Consider the following 17,749-nt stretch of genomic DNA (forward strand, 5'->3'; position numbering starts at 1 on the left):
GATATAATTAGCTAAGTATTTATATATATATATATATATATGTATATATATAGCTATGTGTTATATATATATGCATGTTTATATGTGTGTAGACACATACATCTAAATATATAGTTGGAATATGTCTAGACCTAGTATTTAATTTGTATAAGGAACCATCAAGGCAGAAATTTCCTACATCAACATAGATCAGCAACTGCTTTGTAATTTATATGCTTAAAGAATTATATAGGGGCTCTAAGAAAGGGAATTGCTCAGGATCATACAGTTTTTTACAGTTATACATTTCGAATATAAAATTGCAAGAAATATTTCAAACTTCTGAAGCTGCTTAACTGTTGTTAATATAAGCATCTATTATGTTTTTATTATCATATAGGTAGAAATTCCTAGAATTTCTAGGAATTAACCTTCCTTAATTTGGTCTCAACCTCTGTCAATCAGTCTATGAATTCTCAATAGCTAGCCACTTTCTCAGAGCAGATGAGTCAACTTACTCACTGACTCTTTCCTAAGCCAGTCAAAAGGTACTTTTATTTCCTAACTAGTTCCTCTTTTCCTAAAGCATGCTGAGCCTCTCTCTCCAGCTCCTAATTTTATAAAAATAATCATTAATTTTTCTTTCAAATGACAAAACGAAAAAAATCCCTTTGAAATTTGACAAAATTCAATGTCTTTCACTATTCAGAAAGACATATTTGATCACTTATTAGACATTCCTCTAATTGACTCCACACTCATCAGTTCTCTCAGGTATAACCTGTTTAAGTTGATAAGCATATAATTACTTAATTAAGATCCCAACATAACTTTGAACCTGTCTTAAGTTTAAACAAGGAAGATTTTTAAACAGAAAAAACTACAATTTAGAAGAGAAACTAAAAAAGGTGTTTTAAAATACATAGACATTGACATTCAACAGCTATGTGCAGAGATGATATTTTCATTGACTTCAAGATCTCAAATGGCAATGTAGACATCTAAAGCTAATGATGAAAGTGACAAGCAGAAAAGTACAAGAATATATAGAGCAAGGCTTTTATATTAATTCGACAATATATACTTCAAAAAATTCTGATAGAAACAGAAAAATAATTTTAGTCTGGATCTGTGGTTTCATTAGTATAGAGCAGTATGTCAAACTCTATTAGAAACAGATTCCTGAGGGCTGCATATTTCAATTCAATATGCACTTATTGAGGACCTATTATCTTCCAGGCACTATGCTAAGCAGTGAGGATACAAATAAGAAAAAGGAAAGATGGTCTCTGCCCTCCAGAAACTTAGTGGGGAAAGACAACAGACAAACTAGAAAGGAAATATAGGGGGACAGATGAGTTCTTTGCCCATCATAAGGAGTTCAAACTAAATAGGATTGTAGATGGAAAATGGAGAGCAATTTGGAAGGTTCAGGTCTCTACTCTCTCTATAAAGGAAAGCTTTGAGAGGAATTTTGTGCTCCATACTCCAGCCTTACAATCCAAGTAGAAAGAAGGCTGAGAAAGGTAGGAAGATACTGAATATCCAAGGCTGAGTTAAATAGCATGTTGACTAAGAATATCACAAATTAACATTATCTGTGTTGTATTTTATTTTTATTTTGTTGAGCATTTCCTAAAAAATTCCAATATGGTTTAGACCTCATGGAATCTTTCAGACTTGCAGCCACATGTCCAATACCTCTGGTGACAGAAGTCCTGATGATGAAATTCCCTCAAGTAATGCTGATCAACAATGGCTTTGCCACATATATTCTTAGAAAGTTGTTTGGAAGCACTGAGAGGTTACATGACTTTATTTATTGTCACAAAGCCAGTTTATTTCAGAATTAGAATATAGACTCAGGTCATCCAAATTCCCAAGGCTAGGTCTAACCACTACCCCATATTGCCTCTTATGCTGCTAAAAAAAAAGACAGAACTATGGGGAAACTAAGTGGCCCAATGGGTAGAATGCTAGCCATATAGCAATGAAGACTCATCTTCTTCAATTTAAATCTTGCCTCAAACTTTTTACTATCTATTTGACCCTGGGCAAATCACTTAATCCCATTTACCTCAGTTTTTCTCCATCTATAAAATAAGGCAAAACACTACAGTACCTTTTCTAAGAAATCCCCAAATGGGGTCAGGAAGAGTCACACACAATTGGAATGACTAAACATAATTATAGCATTTGCAGTTCTTACAGTGACATTAGATACTTTGTTCTATTAAGGAAAGGGCTTATAATCTAATATTTGTGACAAAATGACATATTTTTAAATGAACAGAAGGAAAGGGAAGCTGCAATTTGGCACTGCATGTGTGACACCTAACCAGTAAAAAAAAAAAGTAATTTAGTCACAAGAAGTTTAAATGTAAGAAACTTGGTTCACTTATATGAATGTACAATTATAAATACATGCTTCAGATTTATAAGTGGAAGCTATATCTACAGTATTTATACAACAATAAATCTGACCATCATCTGCATTTAGATGAAAGTTTAGTGCAAGATTCTGTGTATTTCCCTCAATGGAAAGCTAAATTTTCAAAAGACCAATTGAACATGGCAAAAAATAAAAATGTCTAGAAATGCCAGAGGGGACATTTTGAGGAAAGCATTTTGCATAGAAATTAGAGAGAAAATTTACACTTGAAATAAGAAGAACAACAGAAGGAATCACTCCAAAAAACATCAAGAAGAAAGTCAAAGAGTGAAAAAGAAAGTGTTCCTTCAAAAATATTGTCATCAAAGACAGAAATGTTGCTCAATAACCTATAGCATTTCAGTGGGGCCCATGACATCCTGCTGAGTTCTTTCTGCTAAATATCCACTTATTTTTTAATTAACAAAGAGTAAAAGATTTTGATTTTGCCTGGAGAATTCCACAATTAAAATGTATGACATTGGATTCCATCTGTGGTTTCATTTCCTAGGAATTAAGTTAGAGAATGTCTACTTATATTCCATTGAATTAGGTAAACAAGTTATTATTAAAAAGAAGTTTTGTCAGTTTTCAGATAGCAATTTATCAGTTAGGATTCTGTTTCAATATATATTTTTACACACTTTAAGTGTTGATACCATTTTCAAATGTAGGTATTAATGTGATCATTTATACTGGTGTACAAGGAAGTAATTCACAGAGAGTGAAAGGAGAAAGGGCAGGATTGAAAGAAGAAATCAAGATGGAGGGGAATACACAGATAGTAATTATAAATGTGAATGTAAATGGGATGAACTCACCCATAAAATGGAAGCAGATAGCAGAATAGATTAAAAAGCAGAATTCTACCATATGTTGTTTACAAGAAACACATATAAGGCAGGTAGACACACACAGAGTAAAGGTAAGGGGCTGGAGAAGAATTTATTGAGAAACATTTTTGAAGCATTTTCCCCCTTAATTCAGAAAGCAATAATAAAAACTGACAATAATTGTTCATTACTAGATGTGTCAAATAAAATGATAACTGGTTTATCTTTTAAAAAAGCCATAAAATAGCTATAATCCAAGAGCATAATACAAAAACATCTATTAACTGTGCTAGGCATATATATGATCTCATTTGATCCTCCTAATTTTGTTGGTAAATGCCATGATTATTCACATTTCACAGCTAAGGAAGCTGAAGCAAAGACAGGTTAAACAGCATGACAAGATTCTAATTTAATTCAATTGTCTGCACCACCTAGCTTCCTCAAACAGGAATAAGACAATGTGGGATGGAGTTTGAGGGGACTGGATTTTGGATGAAGTATTAGATAAGGCCAACTATTTGCAAATAAATCAATTAGCCTTAAACAATATTCTGATCATTGTCTCCCCTTTCAAACAACCTGAAGATGAAACAAAACTGCTAAGGCATTTCTTTCTACTATTCCATTGTCCATAATCCAGAAATATATTTTAAAAATATATAAATCACATTCTACCTCCAACTTTTTTCTACCTAAGTTCTGCAAGATTTCTTCTTCTAAGTGAAGATAGATGGTGACCACACACTCCTAGAAATACAAATGATTGGACAAGCTATATACAAATATACAATCCTTGCTAGAGACAGGATACACTCATAATTTAAGGAATGTATGAACTGGATGCAAAACAGTTCTTAGGTACTGAATTACTAGCAACCCAGGTCCTACAAAGTGCATTCACACTCAAATCTCAAAGTTAGTTCAAAAAATTCTTCAGGGAACTCTTTACATGTTTTATAATAAAAAACAATGCCCATTGACAGTGGATGATCATTTTTTTTTAAATAGTGATGAGAAAAGGAATCATTTTTTTGTCTGTTTTCTCCATTTATCAATGTTCTTTGGCTGTTGGTTCAGCACCATGGACAGTAATCTGTCTTGTACTGACAATAATTACACTATGGGGTTTCCAGAGTCCATATAGAAATTTATACATGTGTGGCTAATCTGAAAAATATCCCTCTCACCCTAAACTAGCAGCAAATGGTAAACATTCTGAATTTTGTTTCTGCAAAACACATAATCATATGTGCTAGTAGAATCTGTCATTGTTTTCATCAAAACTAAATTAGTTAATAAAATATATACAAATAGGATCATGAATTCTAAAACTAGAAACATGCCTTAGAAACTCTGTTGTTTGACAAATGAGCAAATTGAAATCCATTGAAAATAAATAACTTGGGAATAAGATGGGCTTGAGAGTCAGGCCTAGAAACAGGAGGTCCTAGGTTCAAATCTGCCCCCAGACACTTCCTAGCTGTGTAACCTTGGGAATAAAGTACAATGATCAATTGTGAATGACAACTATCACCAATACAAGGAGCCAGCACAACTCCAAGGAACCTAAGAAAAAAAGGTTTATCTACTGCTATAGAAGAAACTGAGAAAGTCTGAATGTAGATTGAAGCATACCATTCACTTTATTTCTAAAAAGAATTTTTCCCCAATGTAAACAATATGTATCCTCTTTCACAATATGAACATGGTAATATGTATTGCATAATAAGATATATACATCCTATATTATATTATATGCCAGTTTGGGTAAGGGGAAGTAAAAAGAGGAAAGGAAAGAATCTGATTCAAAAATGTCAGAAAAAAATTGTTGAAAATTGTAATCTGGAAAAAAATTAAAACTTTTTTTAAAGTCATACAAGTTATATAAGTTGTAGACAAGTTATATATATATATATATATGTTATATAAGCTGCAAAGTCAGAATTCAAACCAGACTTCCTTGCTGGCTCCATTCAATAACTGCTCACATTTATATAATTTTAAGGTTTATAATGCATTTTACATATATTAACTCATCTTATCTTTATAAAAATATTGTTACATAGACAAGATAAATCTTATTATTCCAATTTTACATGTAAGGAACTCAAAGCACTCCAAATTTTGTCCTCTTTCTACTATAATACCTATTATATCAAAATTATCTTTAAATATACAAAATGAAATCAATTAGATAATGCCCAATGATAATTAGCAGATTTTTAGATTGTGTTTATTTAGGGTTCTTCTTTTAACAATGTTATGATTTGCTTATATAACGGTGTATTTTTATTAAGAATTATTAATATATACTTGAGTTTTATCAAAATATTTAGTTTGCTTTTGTTTTTGTATACTTCCTAAGGATAGCTTGATCTATTTTAAAACTTTTTTGATAGACTATTATATCCATAAGGAAAACAATTAAATTAACAAAGTTCAAAACAAATTTGAGACCAAATTTTTACATAAGAATAATATTTTACTTTATTAATTATTAATTTACTAGTAGAAAGAACATTTTCTTAAAAATTGACACCCAGTTTCCAGACCTAGTGATGCCATTCAAGGAATGGAAATTTTAAATGAGCATTTATATGAGCATAAGAAGAATCAGAGACAACCGTGCCACAAAATCCTAAACAGTAAGTAGAGTTGATCAACAGTATCAGGCCACAGAGAGATGAAGAAGGATGAAGATTGAAAAAGATTGAAAAATTGGTAATTAAGAGATAATTGATAACTTTGGAGAGATCATTTTCAGTTTAATAATAAGGTTGGAAAAGTTAAGACAGCAAGAAGAAAGAAAGTAGAGGCAGCAACTGTAGGTAGTCTTCTCAAGGAGTTTAGTCTAGAAAAAGAGATCTTGATTTGGTGAACTAGAAAAAGCTAAGGATAAACAGGGCTGTTTCACACATGCATTTAAATGGCAGCTCAAGATTTTTCAAGATTACAGAAGAATGTGTGAGGAGAGAAAAAAAGATTCAGAAGCTTATTATAGACATTCCTAATACTTATACTTAGTAAGCAACAATGATGCTTGAAGCATATAACTGACACTTGTACATAAGGATCAACTAAACAGAAGTTGACATATACCATATGACATCCTGGAAAGTGGAAAGGTAAAAAAATATATGTTTAAAGAAGGTATTTTAAGTAGTTAAAATACAACACTAGGCAAAAGGGACAGTCAATAAAAATGTACAGAATTATGGGATAGAGTGTCTTTTCTTGAGAAAAGCAAGGAAGTCAGCATGACTGAGTTTCAATATAATAAGCTGTTTTTAGAAATAATTTTATTCCCTCTTATTATTCCTTTCTACATATTCACATTATATACTCAAAATGAAAATAATGCTTTATAGTAAAAAGACAATTTTAAATTAAAAAACACAAAAAGATCTATTGTATGTTACATCCCCTGAATTTCCTATCCCTGAAGTAAATCTAGCAACTCAGCTTTTGCTGTGCTGAATAGGCATTACTAATCATCTGTGACTGGCAACATGACGTGAAAGTATAGGACCTGGGAGAAATGAAAAGACCTTTCTAGAATTTGCCCTTCAGTTACATTTTTATCCACCATGTCTTGCTCCTGTGAACAGAATTACTTTTTAGGTGAGGAAACTTCAGAGTGACCTATTAAATATCTACTCAATTACATTTTTTTTTAAATTGGACTGGTGCATTTATATTGAAATTACACTTTTTAAAAAGACCCCTTGGCACAGAAAAAGAACATGTTTTTTAGCTTTGCTGGTAGTAAAAAATTGAAAGTTTGTTTAATGAAACTACTAAAATACTTAGAGCAAATAAACTAAAAGGAAGAAGAGAAGGTGAGAACTGAGACCTCAGCTGAAGCAAAATGTTCCAAGGAGAAAGGATCATAAACCATAAGGAAGATTTCATCAAAACTCTGTTACAAAACAATTCAGCTTTTGAACCACTCCCATCCTTCTTTAAAATGAAATGAAATGTTATTTTTTTAAAACCATTATCTTCTGTCATAGAATCAATACTAAGTATTGGTTCCAAAGTATAAGAACTGTAAAGGCTAGGCAATGGATATTAAGTGACTTGCCCAGGTCACATAGTTTAAAGTGACTAAGATCAAATTTGAACCCAGGACCTGGCCCTGGACCTGGCTCTCAATCCACTGAGCCATCTAGTGAAATGTAATTTTAATGACATTTAAATTTACCTCAACTAAAAAGTTAAAAAATAAAATTCGGGGAAATCCCATTAAAAGATTGTTCCACAGAATATGGCTCTAATTCCCTCTCCCAATTCTCACTAAGATTCTTTGCTCATTTTTCTCTGAATTGAATATAGTTTAAAAAATTTACCAACTCACTTCTAGAGACACCTTAAGCCACTATTCAAATGCTATATACTGAACTTCTCTTCACACTCAACAAATTCTAGGGACTCCCTATTGTCTCTTAAGGATCAAGCTTAAGCTTCTCTTCTTTGACATGTAAATATCTCCCCAATCTGGCCCTTACCTATCTTTCCAGTCTCCATAAACTTTAATCTCAAATTTATCCTCTATAATCCAGACATATTGACTATTCATTGCAAAGTCCACTATATATATTTTTAGGATGTTTTATCTCAAACTTTGCTTTAGTTATCTCCTATGGCTGAGATTCACTTCCTCCTCACTTCCACTCATTAGAAACCCTGGTTTCCTTGAATATTCAGCTCAAGTACTCCCATATTTATTTATTAAGATTTTCTTATCCTTTCTCCTGAAACCCAGCTACCTATGTTCTCCCTCCCCAAAATATCCAGAAATGGGCCAATTTCTGTATCACATGAGTAAACAAGATGTCAAACTAGGCATTTTCTCTAGTTTCCATGACCTCTTAAACCTCTCTAAAATAGAAATTCTGAGCCAAAGATAAAGCAATTTTTGCTTTTTCTATGGTCTAGAACACTCAGAATCCAAAAGAAGATTTTTTTAAGAAACCAGGAACTGACACAGTGTCTCTGGGCTCATTCAGCACACCTCTCCTACTTACCATTATATCTATGACAAGACTGCATTGGCAGACCCAAAAACATGACATCCATCTCTGCATTCTGTTTACTCACCTCACTTGTCTTAGGGCCATGGAAAGCTTATCTACCCATTATAGATGTTTACTCAGGTCTCCACAATCAATTTAACCACAAAACTTTAGGAGCAAAAGTCTTCTAGGGGGCTACAAATTGGAAAATGAGCTGGACAATGAGTGCCAAAGAAAACAGACTCTGAACTAGTCAGAAAACTAAGGAACAAAGGAAGTGGAACAAATCTCAAAGAGAAGATATTAAATGGGGGAGGAAGGAACAAGTGTGCAGCACTTCTCTAATCCTAAGGGAAAGAGCATAGAATACAGCTAGGGCCATTCTGATCACTCAAAACTCAGCTGGGACAGGGACCTAGGCTGATGAACCATGAATTGCTCAGTGTAGGCGAGGCTGAAATGCTTTGAGATTTGGCCCCAAGGAAATCACAATCAGAGAGGAGGGAGTCAGGAAGTGAATGATAAAAAAAATAAAATAAAATAAAATAAGAGTGAATGAAAATAAATTTAAAATGTTAAAGATTTCAAGAAGAAAACTCAAAGACCTTGAATATAAAGATATCAAAAGGAAAATCACCATCAACAATAGCAAATATGGCCTCCAAAGCTAGTAAATAAGCTTAAGCACCTATGAATAAATACTATAAATAAAAAATATATATCTAATAGTTGATGAGAACTTGTAACCAAAACACATTTCTGAGTGATTTAAAAGAGAAATGAAAATTGTGAGAACAGAATTTATACCTTGCACAGCACAAGTAGTGAAACTGGAGAGAAAAACTCTAATCTGTAAATGGTGACCTGAACCATAGAAACAAAAGAAAGAACAATAGATTGTTGAATTCAACAAGAGAATTGAAGGACAGTCTAGACAATGAAAGAAAAAGCAATTATTTTTAAAGAAAATAAGTTTACCATGGAGGTAAAATATATTTAACTCAAAAATAGTATGTATTTCAACAATCTAAAGATCACCAGTTTCCCAAAAGAATATGACAGAATAAAAGTATCAACACCATCCTGAAAGAAATAATGGAAGAAAATGGACCAGGACCACTGAATATAAAACATAAATTCCAATTTTAAGAGTTCCCAAATCCCCACAGGAAAAAAACTGAACCTGAAAACTCCAATATGTATAGTGGTTAAATTAAAAAATTCAATTCAGAAACAAGAAGTTCTACAAATCATCTGGAAAAAAACCTTGACAAACAAAGGAAAGGAATTTGAATAACATAGACTGTTCCAAACCCTGGAGAAAAAGCAGAAGGAATAGATTGTATTCTGAAGAGCAATGGAACTCAGGATGCAGCCCAGCATGATCAACCTTGCAAGTCTGAGGCTAACCATTCAGGACAAAAGATGGATGTTCAATAATAAAGAAAAGTTTGAGACATTTTTAGAAAGAAAAGCTGAATTGCCTCTCAAATACCCCAAACCCCAAACATCAGGCATACCGGAGTTGTGGATCAATACTGTAGGCAAGGACTGTGTCAGCTACAGTGACAACAGAGAGACCAGTTTAGAAATTTCTAAAAGTATACGATGAGATAGAGGGGGGAGAGAGAGGGGAAAGTGAAGGAGGAAATCTGGCAGAGGAAACAAATAGAAGAGTTGGAATCAATTACATCTAAAATCTTTTACAAGATTTAAATTATATCCTTAAAGTTTCAATATTAGACAAAAATTTGATAAATGGAGTTAAAATTAAAGGCATATCAAGGAAAGATTTTTGCAATTTTGGTAGGTTGAAGAGGAAAAGCCTGTGGAAGTAATTCATGGATAATGGACAATATATCTGGTGACTAACACATATAACTGAATAGCAAAAATTCTATATGCACTAATCCTAGAAGAGTCTTAGATAAAAACTTGCAAGAAATGAAATGAAAAGCAAAAATGCATGGAAAACTACTGTTTGGAAAAAACATTCTACTTAAGGTAACAAATGGATATATTTAGTAAGCTTTGGGAAGACGGATAACATACTGATAACAGGGCTTAAATGGACAAAAGAAAAAGAAATAAAAAATACTAATGTCTGTCCCTATTGATCCCAGTATTTCCAACTCTAATAATAAAAGCACAAATCTATTTAAATCATTGAAACTGAGATGTTATAGGATTCTATCTGGTTTAACCCTCAACTTGATGAACTATTCTATAGGCAGACATGAGAGATAGGAAGTAGTAAGAGCTCAAACTTAAATTTATCACTTCTTAGTGACCTCAATGCAACCACAAGCAGGATTTTTATCCAATCTCCTCCTCACCCAGATTCAGGTAAGTGGTAGTAACTTTCTGAGCCTTTGTATTTTTGGGGGGGAACCAGATTTGAGAATTCCTTGTCCTAAGGAAACTGATGAGGAAAAGCTCAACCCAATGCAGAGGGGCAACTTAACAATCTAAGAGACAAAACTGGTGCATTAATACATTAAAGATGCTCTCAATGTCAAAACAAGATGATTATTATATTATTGTTATAGTGATGGCTAAAATAAACCTCTAAAAATTACAGGAATTATGTCTGCATTTTATCTCCATTTTGATTTCATCTAAAAATACTTTTGGAATTTTCTAGTATAGATGGATCCCCTACCAACCTCTAGGCACTTCTACTTTCTCCCCAACTACATTGAACTATTTGGTGAGGTGTTCACTAATATTTTTCAAATAAGCTTCTTACTATCACATCTCTTCATCTGGCAAGGAAATTAAATGTTTTTTGACAGGAACATTTGAGATACTTTTTTGGACACTCAATTTAGACACTTTTTAAAGTTTCAATCTATAAGAAATTATAAGTTCTGTGAATGTTCCATTTGGAGAAGTCAACACATTGTTTAAGTAAGTCAAATTGCAAGTACTATATAACAATAAATTCCTTCTTTACATTTTGTGTCCTTCCTTCTAATTTAGTGTTTTAAAATAAGTTAACATTTACAAAGTACTTCAAAGTTTGTGGCAGACTTTGCAAATATTATCCCATTTTATCATCACAACAACTCTGAGAAGTAGGTTCTATTTACAGATAAGGAAACAAAGGCAAAGAATAAGTAACTTGCTCAGGATTATGCAGCTAGTAAATGTTTGAAGCTAGTCAGGTCTTCTTAACTATTCCACTCATGGATTCATCAAAATCCCTACTTTTACATTAATTAATGGATTATCTGACCAATTCCAAACTGCTTACTCTCTAATGGCTTCTATATGTGTTTTAGAGCATTTATTGTCTGTTCAAATAAAATTAATCTCATTTTTAATATTATTCAGCACTTACCATGTCCAGACTTCAATCTTCTTTAATTGCATACGCATGATGTATACAACATGTGGTGTTAAATATTCAGAATTGCTGTGAAATAAAATCATTCTAGTCAAATTTCCCACAGATAAGTTTTCCTCTTGAATCAAAATACACTTCAGTTTTAGTCATTTTAATGGAATTATTTCCAAACTGAAAGTTTTCTGACTTTTTAGAGTACATTAAACATAATTTACATCTCTTCTTGTTGACTCACTGTCATGACTAAGAATCTTGATTATCATCTATTCCATGCCCTGATAGTGGCTTGTTAAGGTAAATAGGGCTATTTGCCCTTCTTTTAAATAGTTCCCAATTGCTGGAGGATGGTATTTGGTTAATGTTCTTAGGTTTTCTTTTCGTGTTTTTTTTTTTTCTAATTCCAACTTTGCTATTAAGGCTGAAAGCCATGACTCCTCATTCCCATCAGTATTCTTTCCAGTGTAGGCATTTTGGCTGCTTCTAACTTTATATGGATTTGGAAAGTAGATAATGTAATCTCTTAAAATGGCATAAAAAATAAGAATAATCAAATTCTGAGTTTAGATCTGAAAAATCTCTTTTATGAGTCAGATGAGTGGTTCAACCTTATATCCCTACACCAAAGAGAAAGTGAAAGTATTAATGTTCACCACATGGGACTATTATATAATCTTGTAGGAATATAGTTAGGGATAAGACTGGCTTTCTAGGGTTAGTTGAAAGAAGGGAATTTTGAGATAAATCCTGGGAAAGGATTCTGGGTAAGAAAGGAATTGTGGGAGTCTAAAACTGAAAATAACTGAACTTCACTTCCTTCTTGGATTTCATCTGAGCTGGAGTGGGTTTTGTCTTTCTGCCTACATTTCCATCAAGCTGAAGGAGGAGTTTTGCTCTAAGAGATTCTTTCCCTGAATAGCCAGGATTTTGTGGAGAAATCTTTGACAACTAGGTAGAGGATTATTTTGGAGAAATCAATTTTCCCTCAGTCTAAGAATCATCTGCCAGTGGTCCAACTGCCAGAATTCCTCTTGGTAAGGTAATCCAAAGCTTTCCATCTACTTTGGTTACTTAGTACAGTAGCCAAACCCAGGGTTTTTCTCTATATTTATTAATTACTGGTGGAAAGATATGGTTAAGTCAGATAGCTGGGGAAAGGGTTTTAGAGAGGACAAGGAGCTGTAGGCAGGTCTCTTAGAAGAGATAGAAGGCTCCCCTTAAGCAGGAGACTTAGGAGTTGGGTGGAGGTAGTTTGAAAAGTGTTAGGGTCATTCCAACCAATGTCCCTTATTCCCTTTATTAAAAATAAACTTTATTTCCATAAACCAAGGGTTTAGTGTTTAACTGGCCTTGAGGAGTTCCTAGGGGGGTTGTAATATCTAACATCCCTCTAGACAGTTCCTTATTACAATCTCAACTGGACTCTCAGTGATGAATGGTAACCCTTTTGTTCCTCCATGATTGACTACCATATTCCTCTTACCTTTTCTTTTCACTTTAAGCCAGCTTCACCACCTCCACCCCCATCATGCTATTCAGCAAAAATCTGACCTCATACTTTACCAGTAAAAATAAATCCAAACATTTTGAACTTCTCCCTAATGCTTCAAATTCCCTTAACATCATTGCCCCCTTTCTTCCTTTTGCTTTACTCTCTGAAAGAGGTAGTAGTCTTTCTCCTTGCTAACATCAATCCAAATATTTATACCCTTGATAGCATCATATATCTCATTTCCTGTAGAAATTTGGGCACTCTGTCATTCCTTCCTTTTTTTTCTCTCTAATCTTCAATCTCTCTTTAACCAATGATTTCTTCTTCACTGTCTACAAGCATGTCAACATCTTCATATCCTTAGAAAAATAATCATTTCATCCTGAACCCTTCTCAAGCTATAGTTATATATCTCTGTTCTTGCATAGGCAAACTCCCATAAAAAGTCAAATTTGTAATTATTGTTTCATTTTCCCCTCCTTCCATTTACCTTTCAGTTTCTTATAGTCTGGTTTCTAATTCCACAAGTCTACTGAAACTGCTCTCACCAAGGTCACTAATCATTTTGTAAATATCAAATCCAATATTTTTACATGGACATCAGTCTCCTGATCACTGCATTTTTTTTACATTATAAATGTTAGAACATTTCCCCACCCATAGTTGTTTGTTATTCCTGAATTTTCATTTCACTTTGAGGAAGATGAACTAAGAAAAAGACTGATGACTGGATATGTAGATTTGTGAGACATCTGCATGATTATTAGTTCCATTCTGGAATTGTTGAATTTTGAGATCATGTGTGACCTTAGAGTGAAGAGGTACATCATTCAATTGTTAATATTATCTCCTCAGATTTCTGCTCTTCTTTCTAATGACCCTATTTCTTATCTTTCACCTTGCAATACTATTTTCTAGGAGCCCATTAATAAATTATTCTTTCCTTTCTCTCACTCTCTCTTTATCAAAGATCTCCTAGTCTTATCTGTATTACTCTATAACATTTTTTTTCTTTTTTTCCTTTCTCTCTACAATATGGCCACCATCCTAATTAAGGCCTTTGGTATATCATAGGGGTCTTCTTCAATAGATTCCTATTAATTTTATTTATTCTTATCCCCCATGACCATTAAAGTTTCTGACTCATTGTAGTTATATATATATATATATATATATATATATATATATATATGATTGATGATTGGATTTAATTTTTTTAATATGAACAAGAAGTTTTAAAAATGAATACAAACTTCCAAAAATATGGAAAATGCTATGTTGAAATTTAAAAAGTCACAAATAATTGGTAATATGCTAACTAATAAAATATCAGAAAGTTAAAACAATCATGAGGTTCATTTCATTTCCTTCAAATTGATAAAGATATCAATAAAATAGAAGAAACGAATATAAATTTAGGGCTATGTTAATCCAGTCATATTATTGTTTATAGAACTTTGAACTGATACCATGTTTGTGGATATTAATTTAAAAATATACTAGAGAAACCATTAAACTTTATATAGCTTTCAGCTCAGTAATATTGGGTATTTGCCCCAAAGCAAGTCAAAGTTAGAAGGAAAGTTACCATATATACAAAAAATGTTTATAGCAGCAATTTTGGGTGGGGGGAGTGCAAGAAAGAAGCTGTATTTCATATTCAGGGTGATTTCATACATAAATGGTAGTAATGTTGTTGTTTTTTAAGTATCAATAAAAACTTTGTTTAAAACAACCTTTCTTAGAGATAAAGTACATAGACTTTGTGAAATCTCCCTTTACTACTCCAATGGATTGGATAGCTGACATTACTGAATAACTAAATTAGATTGAGTGAAATTTTTATTGTGCTGATATATTTAAGTATTGAAACCCTTTGTTGGCAATATCCTCATAGATTAGAGCTAATATTAAGATATCAATAATATGAAAGTAGATCATGAGTGTTTTTGCCAGTTTTAAAAATTAAAGATATGTTTCTATGCATCAAGGGATATTCTTAATTTAGTCTTTATAGTTTTAGAGTCCAACTTCTATGGAAAAGACTATGGGTAAATGGTTCCATCCAAATTTAATGAAATATTGCATTCTTATTTGACACAAAACTTTCAATACTGTGGTTTAGTGATTTAGATATTAACCTACCAGCTACAGAAATCCATCAAAATAACTTTCACATAACTGTAAATTGAGAAAAATAATTTTTAAGTTAAAAGAATTATTTCATCCAGAGATTAATGACTTTTTAAAATCTAACACCAAAGGTTCTAAATAATGATTAGCAAATACAACTGTAATTTTGCCATATAAGTCATATGCACTTAAAGAGGCAACATGATCAACTGGAAAAAAAATCCCTGGATGTAGCTAGGAAATCTAAGATGGCATCCCAACTAAGCTACTTATTCAGCTGTATGTGGCCTTCAAAATACAACTTTCTAGAATGCCTCATTTTCTTTGTCTGTGAAAAGATAGCATATGATTGATCCCAAATAGCTTCTCAGTTTTCAGTCTATTGATCAATAACACTATAAAACATTGTAAATGTATCATAGTACAAAGAAACAAAAATGTGTTCAAACTACAGTGAGATATTTTCATTAAATAATCATTTTACATGTAAATCATATAATTAAAGTCACAGGACACATAGAAAATCCACTGCTTTCTTAAGAATCAAGACCCTATTATTTTAGTAAAATACTGTGGAAATCTTCATGGTATATTAGATAGTGTTATATAAACCAGTTTTATAACATAATATAAGTTTTAAAACATTTGATTGATCATGTTGAAATCATGTATCACATATATACATTTACATGTGGCATGTGTTCATGTATACATATAGTATATATGCAAATTACATCATATAAACCCATGAATATATTTGTATTATAAATGTGCATGTGTTTGCATTTGCACATTTACATGCGCATAAAGCTACACATACACACATGGCTTATGATCCCCTAACATTATTAATTGACACCTCCAGGATACTATATCATATACTATTAGAATTTACAGTCAGTTAACTAAGTAGAAATGACCTTCATTCTTATGAAACCATATAGTGGATGGCTTTCCCTCCAGTCACATGGTCTTAACTATGTAAAAAATTAATTTCATTAGAAAATCACATGTTATTTTGTTTCAACTATATGTATATATATGTATATATATTCATACAGGAAGTAATCATAACAGTGTATAGCCAATAGTGTTCATAATTCATCAAAATTAGAATTAAAAAGTCATTAGAAATCAACTAATCTAATCACTTCATTTTATATATGATATAACTGATGCTCAGGGAGATGAAGAAATTTCTCTAATATCTACAAAGAGCCTGCTGTGGTTTCTCAAGATGACATTTTTATTGGAATGATTTAAAAAAAAAAGCAACTCTTCCAATATTTGAGAAAAGTGGCATAAGATTTAGTCATGTTCCAAGTGCAACTAAATACCATTTAAATGACGTGAAGAGAAATGCTAGACTCAAGAGTCTTCTCCTATGGATGAATATTGCCCCTTTCTTGGTCACAACTCTATCTACCCCCCTGTACTTCCATGAGTTATGTTAACAAGTAGAGCTTCTTGCCATTTCATCCTGTGATATTCTTTTTTTTCTCCCTATGAAAGGTTCTGTTACTGCTTGCTATGTGTATCCTGACAGATGAATTGGCTGAATCCTTGCATTTTATAATACTTCTAACAGGAAACTTGATATATTACTGTAATTTTGAAAAATTGGATGTGAAAATTTTTAATAAGAAATGCCTGCTCTCCCCAGATAAAAATCCCAACCTCTCTGCTAGGCTTTCTCATTCCATACCAGTACTTCAATCCCATCAATATTTCAATACATCATTCTACATCCTAAATATTAACAAATTAGCTTGCTCATCTAAAACCTATGGGCTTTCTTTTATATTTAATGACTTATAGGTTGTACATCTATGAGATAAAAGTTTTTACAGTTATTTGCTGCTGGTTATACATTCATCTGCAGGTGCCAAGTCACCTTCAGGGATATATCAACTCATTCAGGGCAAGATGGCACACTTTGCAAATTGTCACTTCCAGCACCAAATGGTGTCTCAATTGCCTAAAAATGTTAATGTGTTTTTTCAATGGTAAACAATTTATTCCTTTATCAGTAGAAATACTTAGCTTGATTTCCATTTGAAGGAAAGAATGAAGTATAGTAAACCTATACTGGCTTTATCACTGGGAAATAATAATGGTAAAAAAGGAGGGAAGTGAATAAATAACAACTCTTATAAGCAATACAAGGATCCAGGACAACCCCAAGCAAGTCATGACCAGAAAGGCTATCCATTGCCATAGAAGGAACTGATGGATTCTGAATTCAGATTGAAATATACCATTATTCATTTTATTTTCTTCAAGAATTTTTTTCCCCCCTAGGGGCAGCAAGGTGGCTCAGTGGATTGAAAGCCAGGCCCAGAAATGGGAGGTCTTGGGTTCAAAATGGCCTCAGATGCTTCCTAGCTGTGTGACCTTCCAAGTCACCAACCCCCCACTGCCTAGCCTTTACTATTCTTCTGCCTTGGAACCAATTCCAACATGTAAGGTAAGGGTTTAAAAAAAAAAAAGAAAAGAAAGCATTTTCCTCTAGCAAAA

At 32.6% G+C, this 17,749-nt stretch overlaps 1 protein-coding gene across 7 annotated transcripts in view; it reads right to left on the bottom strand.

Moving 5' to 3' along the window:
- CNBD1 (cyclic nucleotide binding domain containing 1) overlaps positions 1-17,749 on the bottom strand; it is a 634,668-nt gene that overhangs the window by 351,358 nt on the left and 265,561 nt on the right. For 6 of the 7 annotated variants that reach the window (XM_007488069.3, XM_056823346.1, XM_007488074.3 and 3 more), the window contains one exon: positions 11,605-11,679. The exons of the other annotated variant lie outside the window; for it this stretch is intronic. In XM_007488069.3, coding sequence (XP_007488131.1) covers positions 11,605-11,679 — 75 coding nt within the window. The remainder of the gene's footprint in view (positions 1-11,604; positions 11,680-17,749) is intronic. 7 annotated transcript variants of the gene reach the window in all.

Source organism: Monodelphis domestica, chromosome 3 (genome assembly GCF_027887165.1).
Source record: "Monodelphis domestica isolate mMonDom1 chromosome 3, mMonDom1.pri, whole genome shotgun sequence".
Classification (NCBI taxonomy): Eukaryota; Metazoa; Chordata; class Mammalia; order Didelphimorphia; family Didelphidae; genus Monodelphis; species Monodelphis domestica.